The sequence below is a fragment of the Drosophila erecta genome, unplaced genomic scaffold, assembly GCF_003286155.1.
Source record: "Drosophila erecta strain 14021-0224.00,06,07 unplaced genomic scaffold, DereRS2 tig00000055-arrow-pilon, whole genome shotgun sequence".
Classification (NCBI taxonomy): Eukaryota; Metazoa; Arthropoda; class Insecta; order Diptera; family Drosophilidae; genus Drosophila; species Drosophila erecta.
Genome location: NW_020825200.1, coordinates 19504236 through 19521212, shown reverse-complemented (window position 1 = coordinate 19521212; position 16977 = coordinate 19504236). Strand labels below are relative to the sequence as shown.

Sequence of the window (16977 nt, the reverse complement as noted above, 5' to 3'; positions counted from 1 at the left end):
AAACGCAATAAATGCTTGGAGTTAGACTCCGACCATAAAGAAATCATTCCTTGCCTAAACCTTGTACCTTAAATCATAAATAAATCTATATACATACAATGATTGTACTTAACCAGGCTGATTTGTTGCCTTAAAAACTTGTAAAGCCTACAGATGATAGAATAAGACTCAAAGAGCTCACCGAAGCATTGCTGTTGCATTTCATTTATTTATGTATTCTCATTTTCTGCGTAGCTTGTAACTTGTTAGTGGTGTTTCTCAGAGATGTCGGAAGACTATGCAAGCCTAACCCACATTGTCATTTGTTTGAAACATTCTAGGCAGGTAACATGTGTTACCTAAACACATACAAATATATATAATAAAAATCAAGTACTCCTGTATAATGAACAGCAATTTATGAATTTTTACAAATAAAATCTTGAGTCGTTAACAATCCACCAAGACTTTTGATAACTTGTTTTTAGGCAGGTCAAGAGACGGCAGGCGCTGCGTCACCATTCCGGTAGCAACCGTGGCTCCGTTCTCGCGGATTGTGAAGGCTTGGCCCGGCGTCATGACCATTTTCCTCATCAGCGTGACGCGCACCTGTCCATGCTCGCCCGGCATTAGCATAGCCTCACTTGGAACTGCAATGGTATTAATTTGCTCATTTTGTAGACAACAGTAGACAGTAGCCTATTGACTTGTTCTAAAATTGAAGAATTTAACTTACTTATGTCAATTCTGGCTGGAATATTCCACGTCTGGCTGAAGAGCTGCTGGATATACTTGGAGAGCATGGGCTTGACTCGACCGCCCTCGGCCCGCGATAGCAGGTACATGGAACCTTCAAAGTGGTTGGATATGTCCTCGGAACCGGTCGCGCACAGCAGCATTCCCCGCTCCACGGTGGATATTTTAATACCTCGCAGCAGTGCACCGACGTTCTCGCCAGCCTGTGCCTGGGGCACGCTCTTCCGGAATATCTGGATGTCACTAATGCTCGTCTTCAGGTTCTGATTGAAGCCCAGGAGATCGGCATCCGCGTTCCGGGGAATGGTGCCCCTTTTGATGGTTCCCACGACCACGGTTCCCCTTCCAGGTACCGTAAAAGCATTATCTATTGGCAGTATAAATGGGGACGCGATATCGCGCTGCGGCGTTGGTATGTAAGTGTCGCATTGCTCAAGTAGCTTTTCAATTGAGGGAACCCCGAACTCCGACTTATCTTCGCGAAGGGCCAGTAACGCTGAGCCACAAATCACCGGGCTATTCACACCATCAAAGCCAAAGTCACTCAACATTTCACGCATCTCGATTTCGACCAGTTCTAGAACCTCCTGGTCCACCAGATCGGCCTTGTTGATAAAGACTATGATGCGCTGGATGCCCACCTGTTTTGCCAGAAGAAGGTGTTCGCGAGTCTGGGGCATTTGGCCATCGGTGGCAGCCACAACTAGGATAGCGCCATCCATTTGAGAGGCTCCAGAGATCATGTTCTGCAGATCAGATATAAGTTTCGTTAAGTTGGTGCAACATGTTCATTTGCCTGAGTTACCTTTATGTAGTCTGCATGACCCGGGCAATCCGTGTGAGCGTAGGTTCGCTCTGCAGTGGAATACCCAATATGGCAAGCATTTATAGTTATGCCCCGAGCCTTTTCCTCGGGCGCCCGATCGATCTGGTCGTAGGACAGGCACTCCGCCAGACCCTTCTGTGACTGGATTTTGGTAATGGCGGCGGTCAGTGTCGTTTTACCATGGTCCACGTGACCAATGGTGCCCACATTACAATGGGGCAATTCCCGGAGTCCAGTGGCCGGATTTTTATCCGCATTCGTGGACAGGAGACGAGTCCCTGTCCAGCGGCTGTGACTGAAGCCGGGGCCGATCAGTGACTGGCTGAGTCGGCGCACTAGCCCCACTTCACATTGCCGCCACAACTTTGGAAGGAGTCCGCTCATCTCTCCTCTCCAGATCTGAGGTATTCCTGCAGAGCACGTAACACCGAGCACGTCGCGGAAAACCAAAACACGAACAGCTGTTAGCCAGTGCTGCACAGCACAAAAATAGGTGTGTTGATAATTTTGAAAATTTTGATTACCGGAAGTTATCTCTCTTAAAGGTATTATTATAAAATTCTTTAAATTATACTACTTGACGCATAGTGGAAACAAATATCTCTAACGGCAGAGCAAAGGAACTTCAACTGGCATGCAAGCATGAGTAGCTCAAATTGCCACGTCATGTTTATATGTATACGTACATATGTAGTTTATATCCACCAAATCCCCAAATGGGCAATAAAAGTAAAATTTAATATTGACCCTTGAATGTTCGATTACAAAATGCAGTCTTTTTTTGTGTTTCTAAGCCACTACATCGCAAAGTGTATGCCTTTGTAATGCAAAGTGTTGAGTGCAGTCTTTATTAGAAAAAAATCAGATGAATGATCTGTAAATAGAATATATCGAAAGGAAGTTAATAAAAATATTTTGTACAATATTTTACCTACTGTTTAAGAATTACAGTGCTGTTTTGAGTTTTGCAAGCTTAAATAAATATATTGTCAAATTTCTTGTTCCAATATAAACAAATATATGGGAGTAATAATACATTAAGATGAATATTTCAAAATAAATTTGTTTTTTGGCACTATAGTCATATTTTCTAATTATTAACGTATGTAAATATTTGTTATTGTTTGGAAATGTCTTAAGGCTGAGGGAATGTGTGTGTAAAAAGCGCATCGCTCGTCGACAGAGAGCTCTTAATTATCTTGTGCGTGCGCCGCATGTGGACGCCCAGACTAACTCGCTCCGAGAAGCGCGTCGTGCACAGCGAGCATTGCAGAGTCTTCTCCTTGTGGATGTGTCGGTGCTTGACTAAGGCGTTGGCATTGGTAAAAGCCTTCTGACAGACCTCGCAGACCTTGTCGCGGATGTTCAGGTGCGCTTTTACGTGGTCCTTAAGGTCGCGCTTAGTCAGGAAGTCCTTGGGGCACATGTCGCACTTGAAGGCTCGGACCTTGGTGTGAACCGCAGTTACGTGGGTGGTCATTTGGATTTTTTGCTTAAAACACTTGCCGCAGAACTCGCAGACAAATGGCTTGGCGACGTGCTTCTCGTCATGTGTGCGTTTGTGGATAGCCAGTTGATTGCCAAAGGCAAAACTCCTGCTGCAGATGTCGCAGACAAAGTTCTTGTCCATGTGCACACGCTGGATGTGCTGCTGCAGGTGGCACCTTCGATCGAAGTTCAGCTCGCAAAGCGTGCAACGAAACCAACCTCCCTCGCCCATCTTGTGATCCCGGAACTGATGAGCTTGCAGGGCGTGATCTGTGCTATAGGCGTTCTCGCAAACTTCACATTTCAGCTTCTGCCTGAATGTTTTGGTGGGCATAAAGCTCTTGCATCGCTCAATGTACTGCTTCTCGGCCAGCGAGAGGCCCACCGATTGGACGTCGGTGAGGGTTTTGATCCGTCGCGAATACCATTGGCGCATGCTCTGAATACTGTCGTACACATCGTAGTGGGTGATCAGGCCTAACGAAAACTTCGTAGTCAGTAGGTCAGTGATCTCTATAAGCGATGACTTTCGTACATTAAGATTGCAGAAGTGCTCGTGTGCGGGGTCGTACAGTTGGGGAAACTTTGAGTACAAGTCAATAAACTCAGTGGTCAGTTGATTCTCCTCTGTGAACACCAGCTGTCGTGGGGTAAGCATTAGAGTTGCTTAATAAGCAGTTTCTCACTCTGACTTACCTTTACCTTGCCATCAGCGACGTCATCATCGCTGTCCGCGTCCTCCAGACTACCGCGCTCTGCCAGAAAGCTGTACTTTCCATGGTAGTACAGTGGAACCTTGGACAATTTCTGGGTTTTCTTCTGTCGCGTAATCGCCGCATATTGCTCGTGTAGGCTGGTGATGCACTTCTTCAGCTTGTAGGCCGTTAGGTGAAGGTTAACTGTGGTCTTTAATTGCACCAGCAACTCCTCATATGCAGCTGTGCGTTTCTCCTTGTCCTTGTACGACTTATCCGCTGGATCCCAAAGGCATGTCTGCTGCTGGTACAGATCGATAAACTGTGTGATCCGTGGACTGCGTCGGTAAAACGTGGGATTGAACTGACGGGATGCAAAACATCTGCTTTAATTTGTTGGTCTTTGTGGCTAGTCAAGTCAGTTGCTTACTTTGGATAAAGGAGCAAAATTTTTGGACTTTCTGCTGCCCATTTCGCAGTCAACTGTCATCGTGGGGGACTCCACCTCGTCGTCCTCCTCCAGGCTGGCGCTCTCGTCGTTCTCTGAGGAAGGTGGCAGGTCAACGAACATGTCTTCAGGCAGGCAATTTTCCGGCAGCTCCTCCACTATGAACACCTTGGCTGGCAATACCCCTTCCTCACATTTGGCGGACGAAATGACTGCGGAAGCAGTGAGCTCTTGCTGCGTGTTTGGAATTGCTTCCAGGTGCTCCTTGACGTGCACGATAAACTCACGCCACCTCTCGAACTCCATCTCCACGTAGCAGTCATTTTTGTGAGCACACGCCAGAACAAAGTGCTCGAAGTTGTTCCGGGCCAAAATGTTCCCGCAAACCACCATGATTTGCTTACAAACAAATAAAATACAATGCAAAATAGCACAACAACAACGCCATGTATCGATAAACACCTGCTGGTCAGTGTTGAAAAATCACCCGCGGAATCCATTGATAAGAAATCGACTCAATGTTGGAAAATATTTTAAATATGATTAATTTTTTATACATTACAGAACTTAAGATCTTTAGTTGAATTTTAAATGTTGCTTTAAAATATATTTGGATTTAAAATATTTTAATTGGTCCCAAAATGAACTTTTGAATTCATTTCATTTTATTAAATACATATTTTTTCAACTTTTGGGACTCATAAAAACATTTGTTTTTTTGTTCCTTTAATTATATTTAGGATTATCGTAACGTTTAATGGTGTGCTGTATTTTAATATAAATTCCGATTCAAAAAATTGAGACTAAAACTTATATTTCTTCTTTTTAAATTAATAATACATTCTGTGAACCAATTTTTAACACAAAAGTGTATAAAAAGGCATATACACAAAAGCCGTAACTGCTTAAGAACAATCTTATTATAGAATCACTAACGTATGTTTATTCTTGATTTACAACAAATGAAGTCATATTACTTACGGAGAACGAGCAAACTGATTCTAAATATCAAAAACAATGCAGTTTCTAAAAAATGTTCTTAAGTCAAGAATTCATTCCGACCTATGACTGCGGCGATGTCTGGAAAGCGAAGAGTGGTCATAGAACGCGGCATCACAGTACTCGCACTTTTTATCACGGATATTCAAGTGGCCTTTGATATGGTTGGCCAACTCGAACTTCTTGCGGAAGGTTTTGTTGCACATGTTGCAGCTATACGGTCTTATGTTCAGGTGAACCCCGTTGACATGGTGGTCCAGGAGTAGCTTGAGCCGGAATGTCTTACCGCAGATGTCACAGACGTGAGGTCTCTCGCCCGTGTGGATTAGTGTATGCACCTTTAAGTCGGTATCAACGGCGAACGTCTTGTCGCAGTACTGGCACTTCAGCTTCCGTTCAAAGTGGGTGCGCAGCTTGTGACGGTCCATGTCTACTTGCCGGTCGAAGCGCCTCGGGCAGAACGAGCAGAGATATGGTAGGTCGCCCACCTCATGCGCCTTGACGATGTGCACCCGTAGGTTATAGTCGCCGTGGAAACGTTTTTCGCAGTAGTCACAGTACAGCACCTGGCTTTCAGAACCCTTGGCTGGCAAGAAGCTGCACATTTGCAGATACTGAACCTCTTGTTTGCAGCATTTCTGAATCAATTCCTTGGACTTGAGGCGACGCATGGCATCATACAGCCAACGGCGCAGCTTATTGACCGCAATGTAAACGTCCGTTTCGTTGGCCTTGACCACTGGCTGAAATTCCTTTGCCATTCTTCTGTAGGCATCTGCACGCGTCTCTATTGAGCCAAAATCTTCCAGCGCAGGATTATAAAGCACGGGATAGTTTGCATAGGTCTCTATAAATGAGCTGGTGACCAGGTTTTCCTCTTTAAAGTTAAGCTGCAAAAAGTATTTGTCGTTTAAAAGGAGTTAAATTATAGTGTGCTTGTTATTACCTTAATTGCAGTCAAGTCATCGTCCTCCTCGGTTTCCCTGGGCGTTACGACAGGCGCCACACTAAGGTACTCGCACTTGGCAAAGTAACGCGCTGCAAGTCCAACAAGCTTTCCCTTTTGTTTTGTCTCCCGAGCTAGCGTGTACTGCACGTGCAGTTGCTCGAGCGTTTTCTTTAGCTCTTCCACGGTGAAGAGAACATTGGCCTTGCAGTCCATGCGTTCCATAATCGTCTCGTATGCCATATTTCGAGCAGGTTCGTCTTGGTAGTGTTCATCGGAGGGGTTCCAAAGGCAGGGATGCTCTTTGTACGCTTGGATCAAATGCAGGACACGGGGGTTGCTCCGAATAAACGAAACTTTGAACTGAATGACGCTGTTTAGTGGGAGGTCTAGCTAAGGCGAAATCCGTACTAGTCCGTACTAACCTTGAAAACCTGACCTGGTCTTGTTCGTCTGGGCGGTCTTCCAGGTTTCTTAGGAGGTGCCAAGTCATCCTCAGACATAAAGAAGTCACTACAATCAACGTCATCGTCGTCTGTGTTTAAGGGTATGTGATTTTGTGACGACTCCTCCATTTGCGTGAATTCCCTTTCGGTTGGAAGCTCCGATGAGCTGCCGCCTGGACCGTACTCGCAGAAATTGCCTGTAGCTGCAGACCAAGCAGTGGCGTCTTCTATGTACTGGACATCCTAAGGAGAACGAAACCCCCATTTATTTCGGCTACCCTTTGGTAAGTGAGGTGACCCTTACATTGCTATCAGCTTCCATCCATTGATCCTCCCCATTGCTGGTTTCAATCACCTCGAAGAACTCGTCCGGACCATAGGCGATGGCTGGGTCCGCGGCGTCAACGACGCAGTATAGATCTTGGGAGTCATCTTTGGTTTCATTAATCTTAAAGTCGTCGTCATCGCTGTAGTGCGCCGTCTTCACATGGACGATGAACAGCTCCCAATCCTTTAGCTCGCTCTCTATGCTGCAGTACAGGCATTTCAGCCGGAACAGCTCATACTTGGAGTTGGTCATCACACTGCCGCACAGCTCCATGCTTACGTTGGATGCTCTGATCTGACTTCAGCTTGAAAAATTTCCCTTTTCTGAAAAAACCTTCGTTTATTTAAGACGATAATTTTTTTTTGTTCGTTTGGGACTGTGTTGGTCAACGACTGAAATACTTGCCTATCGATAGGTTATCTCGAAAAGTAACGCCTTCGATATAAAATTTGAAATAAGATTTAAAAAATAAATATACGTTTTAAATACTTTTGGCGGTGCCTATGACAGAGAAAATAGCCAGCTTCTTATGAATAGATCTTTATAATAACTAGTATATTTTAATTGTCGTATAAGAATGTAAGACAATTCTTGTACAGTAGGGTACAGCTAGTGGAAGTGCGAACGAGAAATTTAAACTTGTTTTTGAATATTGATAGAAATTGGGGAAAAACTATTTAAAAAATATCAAAACATTTTTCAAAAGTGTGGGCGTGGCAGTTTTGGACAGTTTGTCGGCCTTAGAGTCGGCGTAGCAAGAACATTTTTGGCATGCCTATAGAAATTGACAAAACAAATAATAAAATGTAAAAAAATCAAAACAATTTTCAAATTTCGGACGTGACAGTTTTAAGCGTTTTGTGGGCGTAAGAATGGGTGTGCTAACATGCATAATATTCTCAACTTTTAGCTTTTGTAGTTCCTGAGACCTCGACGTTCATACGGACGGACATGGCCAGTTCGAATTGGCTTCATAATTTTAAACGAGTCTAGCATATCCTTTTATTCTACGAGTACGGGTATTATAACTGTAAAGAGTTTGATATGGAATTTATAAAGAGGTTGTATTCAACTAATTGGAGTTGTTTCTTTATTTTTGATCCTTTGCAAAAATGAAAATGCAATAAATGCAAATTTTAGCAAATTCAGTGCTCGGCATCCACAGCGTCCGTACCCTTTTGTGAATTGTTACGAAGAATGTTGTGGGTGCGCTTCATGTGCGTATTAAGACCCACAAACTGGGAGAACCTGGAGTCGCAGAGTTTGCACACAAACTTCTTCACCTCGGAGTGAATCTGCCGGTGTCGGATCAGTGCATGGCAGCTGGTGAATCCCTTACCGCACACACTGCAAATTTTGTCTCGGATATTTAAATGGCCCTTGATGTGATCCGATAGATCGACCTTTTTCACAAAGTCTTTGGGACACATGGAGCACTTAAAAGCTCTGATTTTGGTGTGAATAGCCCTAACGTGAAGCGTCATTTGGGACCTTAGTCGGAAGGCTTTGCCGCAATGCTCGCAGACGTAAGGCTTGTGGCCAGTGTGAGTACGGATGTGCAGTTGCAGGTCCGACATCACAGCGAATGTGCGGTCACAATGGGTGCACTTGTGGGTCTTGCCGATGTGGACCCGCTGCATGTGGTTCGCCAACTCGCAACGCCCCACAAAACTCCGGTCGCACAAGGTGCATTTGAACGGCAGCTCGCCGATGTTGTGCGCCTTGAAGATGTGCGACTGCAGGACGTGATCCGACGACGTGATCTGGTGGCAAATCTCGCAGACCAACCGCTGCTTGTACATCTTTGGAGGCATGAACCGGCACACCTCTAAGTAGAACTTCTCGGCTGCACTTCCGGTATTAATGGCATGTTTGGTGCTCTTGTAGTACCACTGGCGAAGATTCTGTATGGCTCGGAAGATGTCGTCGCTGTTTATGTCCACGTTGGGCACTGAGAACTCTGCAGCCATGCTCTCGTAAGCCTGTTTTCGAGAGTTCATATTTGAGAACTCTTTGTGGGCGGAGTCGTACAGCTGCGGAAAGTTTGCATACATCTCTATCAGGTCGGTAGTCAGCTTGTTTTTCTTTGAGAAATCAAGCTGGGGGCAAAGTCAAGTTAATAACCATTTCTATTTTAATAAAGTTAAATATCTTGCCTGGATTTTTTCGTTATTTTTAGAGCCTTCTTCATCATTGCTAGCCTTCAAGAAGCTACACAATTTATATATACTGAAAGCCAGAGATTGAGGTTTTTGTTTTCCAGACAGCACCCGCTTGTGTACGGTGTTGAACTGCATGTGTACTTTTTTGATGGCCAGTTTTAAAGTAATCTCGTTTAGGAACACGGACACAGCTGCCTCCAAATCAGTTGCCATACGCCTCAGGGCTTCTTTGCATTTCTTGGGTTCCTTGTAGTCGCTGTGTGCGGGATGCCAGAGGCACGGGTGAGTTTTGTAGATCTCTATGAACTTTAAGGTTCGATGGTCTCGCCGAAAGAAGGATGGATGAAACTGAAGTTGAAACCTTAAATTAGTTTAGCACAATCATGAATTACTCCTAAAAAGACCTTGTAGGTGGGTGTGGATATTAAATTTGCATCATCCAGAGTTAGTTCACTTGGTTCCTCCTCCTGGTCAGATTCTTCTGGATCTGTAAACAAAGAGGCGTCCGACTCCTCTGTCTCGTTTGTCGTTTGAACTGTGTTTTCATTCAGCTTCACACTGGCTCCGTCCACCAATTCCTCTTCCTGAGCTATCAGCTCTTCCGCTTGTGGTTGCTCCTCTGGAGGGTCTACCTGCCCAAGCTCCGCTTCTACCACCTCAGACACATTTCCCCTTATTTGGTCGAAGTCGTCTTCCATGCTTCTCACTTTACTATGCATGTTGCGGATGTGGAGCACAAACTCCTGCCACTGGGCCACCTCCACGTCCGTTGCACAGTAGGAACAGCGCATCAGGAAGTTCTCGTAGTCCCTGCTCACACAGATAAGGCCGCAAGTTTCCATTTTAAGTTTAATGCAATAATAAAAGGCGTTTGTTTATATCCGAGCCACTATGGGGCCATAGGCGCAGTCACAAATGGGCAAAAGGGGACGATAGATTTTAGTAAATTATTTCATTTTTGGAAATATATGATTCAATCTTATCCTTTTATACATAAGTAAGAGTTTACCTATAAATATTTAAAATTAATTATAAATTAATATACGTACATTTTGAAAAATGACGCAAAACATTAATAACATTATGTACTGATAATTTTCATAAAGATAAGAGTTTTCTTAAATAATACTGTTACGTATCCGTAAGACCATAGCTTTAGTAATAATAATAATAATTAATAATATAATAATAATAATTAATAATAATTAATAATCAATTGAGCGATAGCTCTAATCAGTTTTCTTATACCTAAGCCAGGCAAAGGCTAGTCGCCTATCGATAGCATGCAGCATTCATCGATTGGCTAGTGTTTATATTTCACTTCCAGCTGACGGGGGGCAATTATATTTGTTGTGGTTTTTGGTGGAGCGCGAAACTTTCGATGAAAATAAGAAGATGGAACAGCACAAAAGTCGGCTGGTTTATACCATCGGCATGCTCACGGTGTTTCTTTGCGGCGCCGTGCTCTTTCTAATTGGCTTCTTTCCGGCCTCCTATTCGGTGGCGGAGGAGGAAAGCACCGTGCCAGAAGGCCGGCCCACCGCATTGCTCGGCGTGGAGTGAGTTTCGAAGCTGATTATTTCATAGATACCGCCCCGATAATGCTCGTTACCCTTTGCAGAGTGACGCCGCCGCCTCCTGCCTACGACTCTGTTGTGCTGCTACTGGTCGACGCGTTGCGCGATGATTTTCCAGATGCCACGTCTATGCCGGTGGCTTATTCTAGGGCTTGCGAGAAGCTTAAGCTTCATGTGGATATACCAACCGTAACTATGCCTCGCTTGAAAAGCATCACCACCGGTACCCTTTCAAACTTCATCGACATTGCGTTAAACGTGGGCCACACGGAGCAGATGCAGGACTCGTTCTTGCACCGCCTAAAGCAGCAGAATCGAGTTGTTTCCTTCGCCGGTGACCACACATGGGTGAAGCTCTTTCCCAGCGAGTTCACACGGCATGCTGAAAACCATGATTCCTTCTATGTTAACGACTTCTATGAAGGCGATAGAAATGTGACCAATGCACTGGAGACTGAGCTGGAGCGGAGTGACTGGTCTCTGCTGATTTTACACTATCTGGGCCTCGATCACATTGGTCATGTCGAAGGCAATGCCAGTCCTAGGGTGCCCCTCAAGCTAAAGGAAATGGATGAAGCGGTGAAAAAAATATTGGATCATAAGGTAATTTATTATACAGCTTGATATAAAGGGGAAGCTGTAATATAACCCCCCTATTTTTTTTTTTTTTTTTAGAGCTTTCCCAACGTCTTGCTTATGCTGACCGGAGATCATGGCATGGCTGATGGCGGAGGACATGGCGGTAACACGCCTGCCGAAACTCTAGTACCTTTATATTTGTATTCTAACAACTGCAGCCAAACAACGTAAGTCATAAAAAACAATCAAAATAAAAATAATAATCTCTTATTTTTTTGGCCCAGATCCGTAAGAAAACTGTACAACCAAATTGACTTGGCACCTACCCTTTCAGTGCTTCTGTCTGTTGAAATACCCACTCTCTCCATTGGGTGTCTAATACCGGAGATGCTGCAGTCGTTGTCTTTGGAGCACCAGTTGTATGCTTACTTCTACAATGCCCACCACTTGCTCAACAAGGCGCGAGTGAAGTTCGGCCACGAAAGAGTCCATCGGAGCGGTAAGGTTATGATCCTTCCGCGCCGATTTGTTTAGTTCATTATTCTTGTATTCTTCAGATTACTACACGTGGTATCAGAATGCCACCTTGTTGCACAAGAAGCTACTGCAACCTTTGAGAGAGGGCGGTGGAGGTGGAGCCAGTCAGGTTTACTACCAGAATGCAAAGCTAAATTATATGCGCGTGGCCCGCGAGATTTCCGGTCTACTTTCCGAATCCCTAGTGAAGTTCGACTACGGATTTATAGCGCTTGGATTATCTTTAACCACATCGGTAAGATTTCCGTCCAGTTATGAAGCACGCTATAGTGACCATGATCTTTCAGACATCCCTTCATATTGTGATCAGCGTCTTGTACTTGGATCTCACCGAACAGCTTCAGTTGGACGGATTAAAAGTGGGACAGCTGTGGCTATCTGTGATTGCTGCTGTCATCTTAAATTGTACTAGTCATGCATTGGACATCATCATGACCAGTTCTACGCTTTACAGCATTCTTCTATTGGTACCCATTTCAATAGCTGTTTACCTTACAACCGATGTGGCGCAGGCGCTGCTCAAGATTGCGTTACCTCCGATATACACACGTCGTCTAAAGATTTCCATTCCATTACCGAAACCTTTGCTAGCTTGTTATGCTATACGCACTTTAACTCTTGGTTCCTCCTCGTTTATTGAGTACGAGTACAAGACGTGGTATTACCTGGGTAATACCCTCATCCTGTTGACGGCATTCCGAACGCTTCGATGGCGTATCACCAAAACCAACGTGGAACTAAATGGCCGTCATCTGTACACTATTGCGTCAACCTGTCTGTGGCAAATGCGTAAAGTGCTTGTGGTACTTATGTTGCTCACATTGATGCGCTACATTCACAGGCTGCAGGCTATCCGGAGCACCGTCGTGATATTTTCGCTACTGTTGCTCTGGGCACGCCTGCATCGTCACAGCCAGTTGACGCAGTCGGTGGCCAGTGGAGCAGCTTTATTTATGGTTTACTGCTTCCGAGGGCTAAACGGCCAGGTGATTTTCTTCGACATTCCTCCGCATATGGCGTAAGTTTAAATATGTCTATGTTAAGTCAGCCAAAACAATTTGTATAATGGTTCTCCAATTTCTAGTGCAAAACTTATGGTGCCGACGCTAGTGACCTTCTGGTGCTGTTTGGCACTGGTTTTGGTGCTGGGCTACCGGGCGGCGCTGCCTCAAACGAACACCTTTGGGAAAATGCCGCCCACAGGTGCATTATTGCAGTTACTACAGACGAACCTCAGCAGTTCCCTGCTCTTAGCTGCGCTTTTGCAACGGGTTCAAAATATCTTACTCCTGCCCGTGCTTCTCGTGGCCCTGCAGCAAACTTATAAGCTGTGCGATGTTTATGGGACAAGTGCCCGAAAGTTCTCCGTGCGACTGGTACATGTGTACAAGATCATCATGACCATATTCCTGTCCAGGATGTTCTTCTTTTACCAGGGAAACTCGAACAGCCTATCCACCATTGACCTAACGCCGGGTTATATCGGGCAGACAAGCTACAACCCATCGATCGTTGCCATCTTTGTCACCCTCAACACTTACAGTGCGGATATTCATGCATTCCTCTATTTAGTTGTCCATACTCTGCGCTCGGATCTGCGCAGTGTGGGTATCATGCAGCTACAGCCTCCTTATTCGATTGCCGCGGACTCGCTGATAGCTCCGCTCTACGCCGCGCTGATCATGTTGCCGGCGGCCTTCTACCTCTGCCTCTTGGTGGGCTTCCGCTACCACCTTTTTATCTATTCCGTATTTTCACCAAAAGTTCTTTACGACTGTTACACTGTGCTGGTGTTTTATTTGGTATTTTTAGTAACGAGTTTGTACTTTAAATTGTTTAAACATGACGCTTAAAAAAGAAATAATTTAAATATGCTTATGCTATTTCAATGTTTTATGAGTAATGCATTATTTTAAAATGTGTAGCGTGGCGAACGGGTAGTAAGCTTGATTTAAGTTTTAAAAATGCAGATGAGAATTTAATGTTAAACTGCTTAAATAGCTTCCCATTTGTTATTTCTCAGTTGACCATCTCTGCCACTCTGAGGGCGTAGTGAATGTCATCAGCGCTGACGTTTAGCAGGATTTTCTGAAAGAGATCATTGCGGGAGTGTTCGCTAATGATGAGTCGCTCGGCGCCCAGCTTGGAGCACAAGCGGAGGGCGCGTCCTGGTGGTGGAAAGGTCACGCCCATGAAGGCGGCGATGGTTTCCACCTGCTGGTAGACGCCCATGAAAGTGGTCTCCTCGACGCCTGTGCGCGTAACTTCCGCTGCTACTGCCTGCAAGAAGATCTGCTCCATCCGCGAGCAGTTTCTAATGGCCTGCACCTTGGCACTGGCTATCATCTCAGCCAATGCCTGCTGTACGTGAAGCATTGTTACGCACTTCACCGCAGCCATATCAGCAATTTCTGTAGCACGCCGGCAGATGTCCAGAGCTCGGCGAGCATCACCGGAGACGGCGGCTACCTTGCGCGCCACTAGCTGCACGGCCTCGCCTTTGAATGCCTCAGAGCCTCCCAAACGGGCGGTAACTATCTCTTGCAGCTGCTTATGGCTGTACGGTTGGAATGTAAGTCGTGTAAGGCCAAGACGAGAGGTGACTTTGCCTAAATGAAAAACAATGAACGTTAGAGGAGCAATTGGGAATATATGGAATTAATCCTTACCCATCAGCAAGCGCTCAGGCAAGTCCATGGTGTTGGCAATGGTGACCACTACTAGTTTGGCCGCCGACTTGGTGGGCCAGTCGAGCAAATTATAGACCACATCTTGGCGCCGGTTGCACAAGATATCCAGCTCATCAACCAGTAGCACAGTGGTAACTCTACGAGGCGCCGGTGTAGTGAACCGTTTCTCCAGCAGAGCGTGTGCCTGCTCCCAGGACACAGTCTTGCCCGTGAGCTGTTTGTAGATTTGCACGTAGGCTTGACGCGGTTCAGTCAGTCGCATGCCATTAATCTCCAGATACTCAAAGGCAGGCAGCTCATTCTGCGTTGCCAGCTTCTGCAGGGTACGTATAACTCCAGTTACAGTGGCCGTTTTTCCAGTTCCCGGAACTCCAGACACATACATGCAGCCGCCGCACTGGTCCTGGATCTTGCCCTCCAGAAAGGCGTAAATGTTTTCAAATTCCCGTTCGCGGCACGGCAAGCTTTTTGGCACAACAGAGACGTGAAGCTGTTCCCGTGCCAGCTGCAGTTCCGATTTGCTGGAGTCCTTCACTGGAAGGTCAGTGCGCTGTTGCATGCTGGGGCTAAGTTCACCAGCTCGTATCTTCTTCATTTTTTGGGAGGGCGTCATTGGGGTTGTAGTTGCGGTTGTAATCCCTTTGCTGGGTGTCGTCGCTGCTTTGGTGGTGGTGCTTGAACGACGCGTTCGCGTGGGCGTCTTTTGAACTGACTTCTTTGGCGAGTAGTCCTCGTCCTCGTCTCGAACTATTTTCTTGGGACGCCCCCTTTTAGGAGTGGATATTATTTCATTATCCTTGAATACGCGCTGTTCCACAATGTTAGACAAATGAATACTACGCCTGGGCGTGCCCTCAGCTAAATAAATCAAGGAAAATGATTTTAATGCGTGAGAATGAGTAATGTATGAGAAAGATCAACTACTTACCCAATCGACTGGTGGCTGATTTCAGGATGCTTTTACGCCTTGTCGAGGGTGTTTGCTCGGTGGTCGCTGCTGGTTCTACAGGCTCTTTGGATTTTTTGGTGGGGGTATGGTAGATATCACCATTGGCCACGCCCAATCGCTTCCGTCCTTGTGCATTGGGTACGGCCTCCTCTAACGACAAGGGATCCGCGTCCATGGATGCGAGGCGCACCGAACGCCTTCTCTCCGAAAGGCGCAGCTTGATCTTCATGTCGTTGGAAGGTGTTTTGGGATCAGGAGTTTGCTGAACAATTGAGTAATTCAGGCAGTCTGAGTCGGCAGTGGTATCCGCTCCGCGATCCAGGCTGAGATTAAGGTTGCGGCGGGCTGCCGAGGCCCGGGATTTCGGTGTCTCCACCTTAGCGTTCTTTTCAGTGAGGGGAGAAGCCGGAAGATAGTTGGCATTAATCTCCGGGGCCGTTTTCTTCTCAGACAACCGCACTACACTGCGTCCGCCCACGATCTTGATGGGCGACACCTTATTTTCGCAGCTGAAGCAGTTGACATCGATGAACTCTACGGAATTCGCACCTGCCATGGATGCACGTCGTCGTTTTTCGCCAGCTGTGTCATCGTGGCGGTCGGATACTGTTCGCTTGGATTCTCTGTGTGCTGTTAGGGATTTGCGGGATTGCCGGGTATCTTCCTTCGGCTGCTCCAAGTGAATTTCCAAGGGAATTAAGCGATATCTCCGCTTCACCCTGACAAACCTGTACCGGCTGACAAACATTGGGCAGGCCGTGGACTTCAGTTTCTTGGATTGTCGGCTGAGAACCTCCTGCGCGGATGTTTCAGAGGTGCTTTCCAGTACCATGCACTTGCGGTAGATGGCACCGAGGGCTACGTCGTTATCGTACGGGCGATGCTCCTCGATCACCTCCAGGCTAAAGTCTATTGCCACCTCCTCGTTGTCGTAATGGTTGTGCGGAATGGCGCTGGGCCAGGAGTACCACTGGACGATGGCGCGACAGGGCTCGCGATCGGTTACCTCGCGCAGCTCATACATGTGCAGGATCCGTGCCACGTCGCATCCACTCACTGTGTCAGGCTCGGCGGCATCCGCGTTCGACACCAGTATAAAGTCGCCAACGGACAAAGTCAACGGGCCGTAGATGCACTTCTGGTAGAAGTAGACGTTCTTGTGCTCCAGATACTTTACTGGCGGTAGTGCGTCTTGGCTTCCGATCCACTGCACCTGCTGGCCCACACTGCGGGCGTTCTCTTTATTAACCATCGCGCTGCTATCACTATCAGTGGTTTTAACAAGTCGCCAACGTCAGCAATAATTAAATTGGGTCTTGACTAGACTGGCTCCCCTGCTTTTGCGGTCGATCAGCTTGCCGCGCTGTTTACAGTTTTTGGCGCAATTCCACCCACGACGTTATCCAACACCAATCAGTGCGGCTTGGGCTGCCAACCTTTCTTTGTGCGCGAAGAGGGTTGCCACATCTAGTTATTGCTTACACCTAAAAAAACTGTTATATTCGAAACTAGAAACATTTTTTAAAGTGCAATTTAATAGACTTTGACTTGCTTAAGTTTGTACTTTCGATC

General features: G+C 46.1%; 6 protein-coding genes across 7 annotated transcripts; 1 reads left to right on the top strand and 5 right to left on the bottom strand.

Moving 5' to 3' along the window:
- Positions 1 to 60: 60 nt before the first annotated feature.
- On the bottom strand, positions 61 to 2343 carry LOC6541178 (elongation factor Tu). The gene is made up of 3 exons (XM_001970582.3): positions 1541 to 2343; positions 716 to 1481; positions 61 to 629 (listed from the first exon to the last, which is right to left on the bottom strand). The coding sequence occupies exons 1-3, from the start codon at positions 1943 to 1945 to the stop codon at positions 430 to 432; spliced, it is 1371 nt and encodes a 456-aa protein (XP_001970618.1). The 5' UTR covers positions 1946 to 2343; the 3' UTR covers positions 61 to 429.
- A 57-nt stretch (positions 2344 to 2400) lies between these two features.
- LOC6541106 (zinc finger protein 655) lies at positions 2401 to 4684 on the bottom strand. Of its 2 annotated transcripts, none has more exons than XM_001970581.3 (3): positions 4175 to 4684; positions 3746 to 4108; positions 2401 to 3689 (listed from the first exon to the last, which is right to left on the bottom strand). In XM_001970581.3, exons 1-3 carry the CDS (start codon positions 4583 to 4585, stop codon positions 2697 to 2699), a joined length of 1767 nt encoding a protein of 588 aa, XP_001970617.1. In that variant the 5' UTR covers positions 4586 to 4684; the 3' UTR covers positions 2401 to 2696. The 2 variants fall into 2 exon arrangements, with proteins under 2 accessions (XP_001970617.1, XP_026834883.1); XM_026979082.1 differs by having other exon boundaries at positions 2564 to 3689; positions 3752 to 4108.
- A 238-nt stretch (positions 4685 to 4922) lies between these two features.
- LOC6541825 lies at positions 4923 to 7319 on the bottom strand. The gene is made up of 4 exons (XM_001970580.3): positions 6888 to 7319; positions 6563 to 6826; positions 6138 to 6500; positions 4923 to 6081 (listed from the first exon to the last, which is right to left on the bottom strand). The coding sequence occupies exons 1-4, from the start codon at positions 7182 to 7184 to the stop codon at positions 5245 to 5247; spliced, it is 1761 nt and encodes a 586-aa protein (XP_001970616.1). The 5' UTR covers positions 7185 to 7319; the 3' UTR covers positions 4923 to 5244.
- A 718-nt stretch (positions 7320 to 8037) lies between these two features.
- On the bottom strand, positions 8038 to 10023 carry LOC6541164 (zinc finger protein 286A). Its single transcript, XM_001970579.3, has 3 exons — positions 9478 to 10023; positions 9068 to 9421; positions 8038 to 9010 (listed from the first exon to the last, which is right to left on the bottom strand). Exons 1-3 carry the CDS (start codon positions 9913 to 9915, stop codon positions 8057 to 8059), a joined length of 1746 nt encoding a protein of 581 aa, XP_001970615.2. The 5' UTR covers positions 9916 to 10023; the 3' UTR covers positions 8038 to 8056.
- A 346-nt stretch (positions 10024 to 10369) lies between these two features.
- On the top strand, positions 10370 to 13651 carry LOC6543353 (GPI ethanolamine phosphate transferase 2). Its single transcript, XM_026978881.1, has 7 exons — positions 10370 to 10632; positions 10695 to 11253; positions 11326 to 11456; positions 11514 to 11728; positions 11787 to 12001; positions 12054 to 12784; positions 12851 to 13651. Exons 1-7 carry the CDS (start codon positions 10469 to 10471, stop codon positions 13617 to 13619), a joined length of 2784 nt encoding a protein of 927 aa, XP_026834682.1. The 5' UTR covers positions 10370 to 10468; the 3' UTR covers positions 13620 to 13651.
- Positions 13546 to 16817, bottom strand: LOC6543021 (origin recognition complex subunit 1). Its single transcript, XM_001970577.3, has 3 exons — positions 15385 to 16817; positions 14436 to 15314; positions 13546 to 14375 (listed from the first exon to the last, which is right to left on the bottom strand). The coding sequence occupies exons 1-3, from the start codon at positions 16655 to 16657 to the stop codon at positions 13786 to 13788; spliced, it is 2742 nt and encodes a 913-aa protein (XP_001970613.1). The 5' UTR covers positions 16658 to 16817; the 3' UTR covers positions 13546 to 13785.
- Between the last annotated feature and the right edge of the window lie 160 nt (positions 16818 to 16977).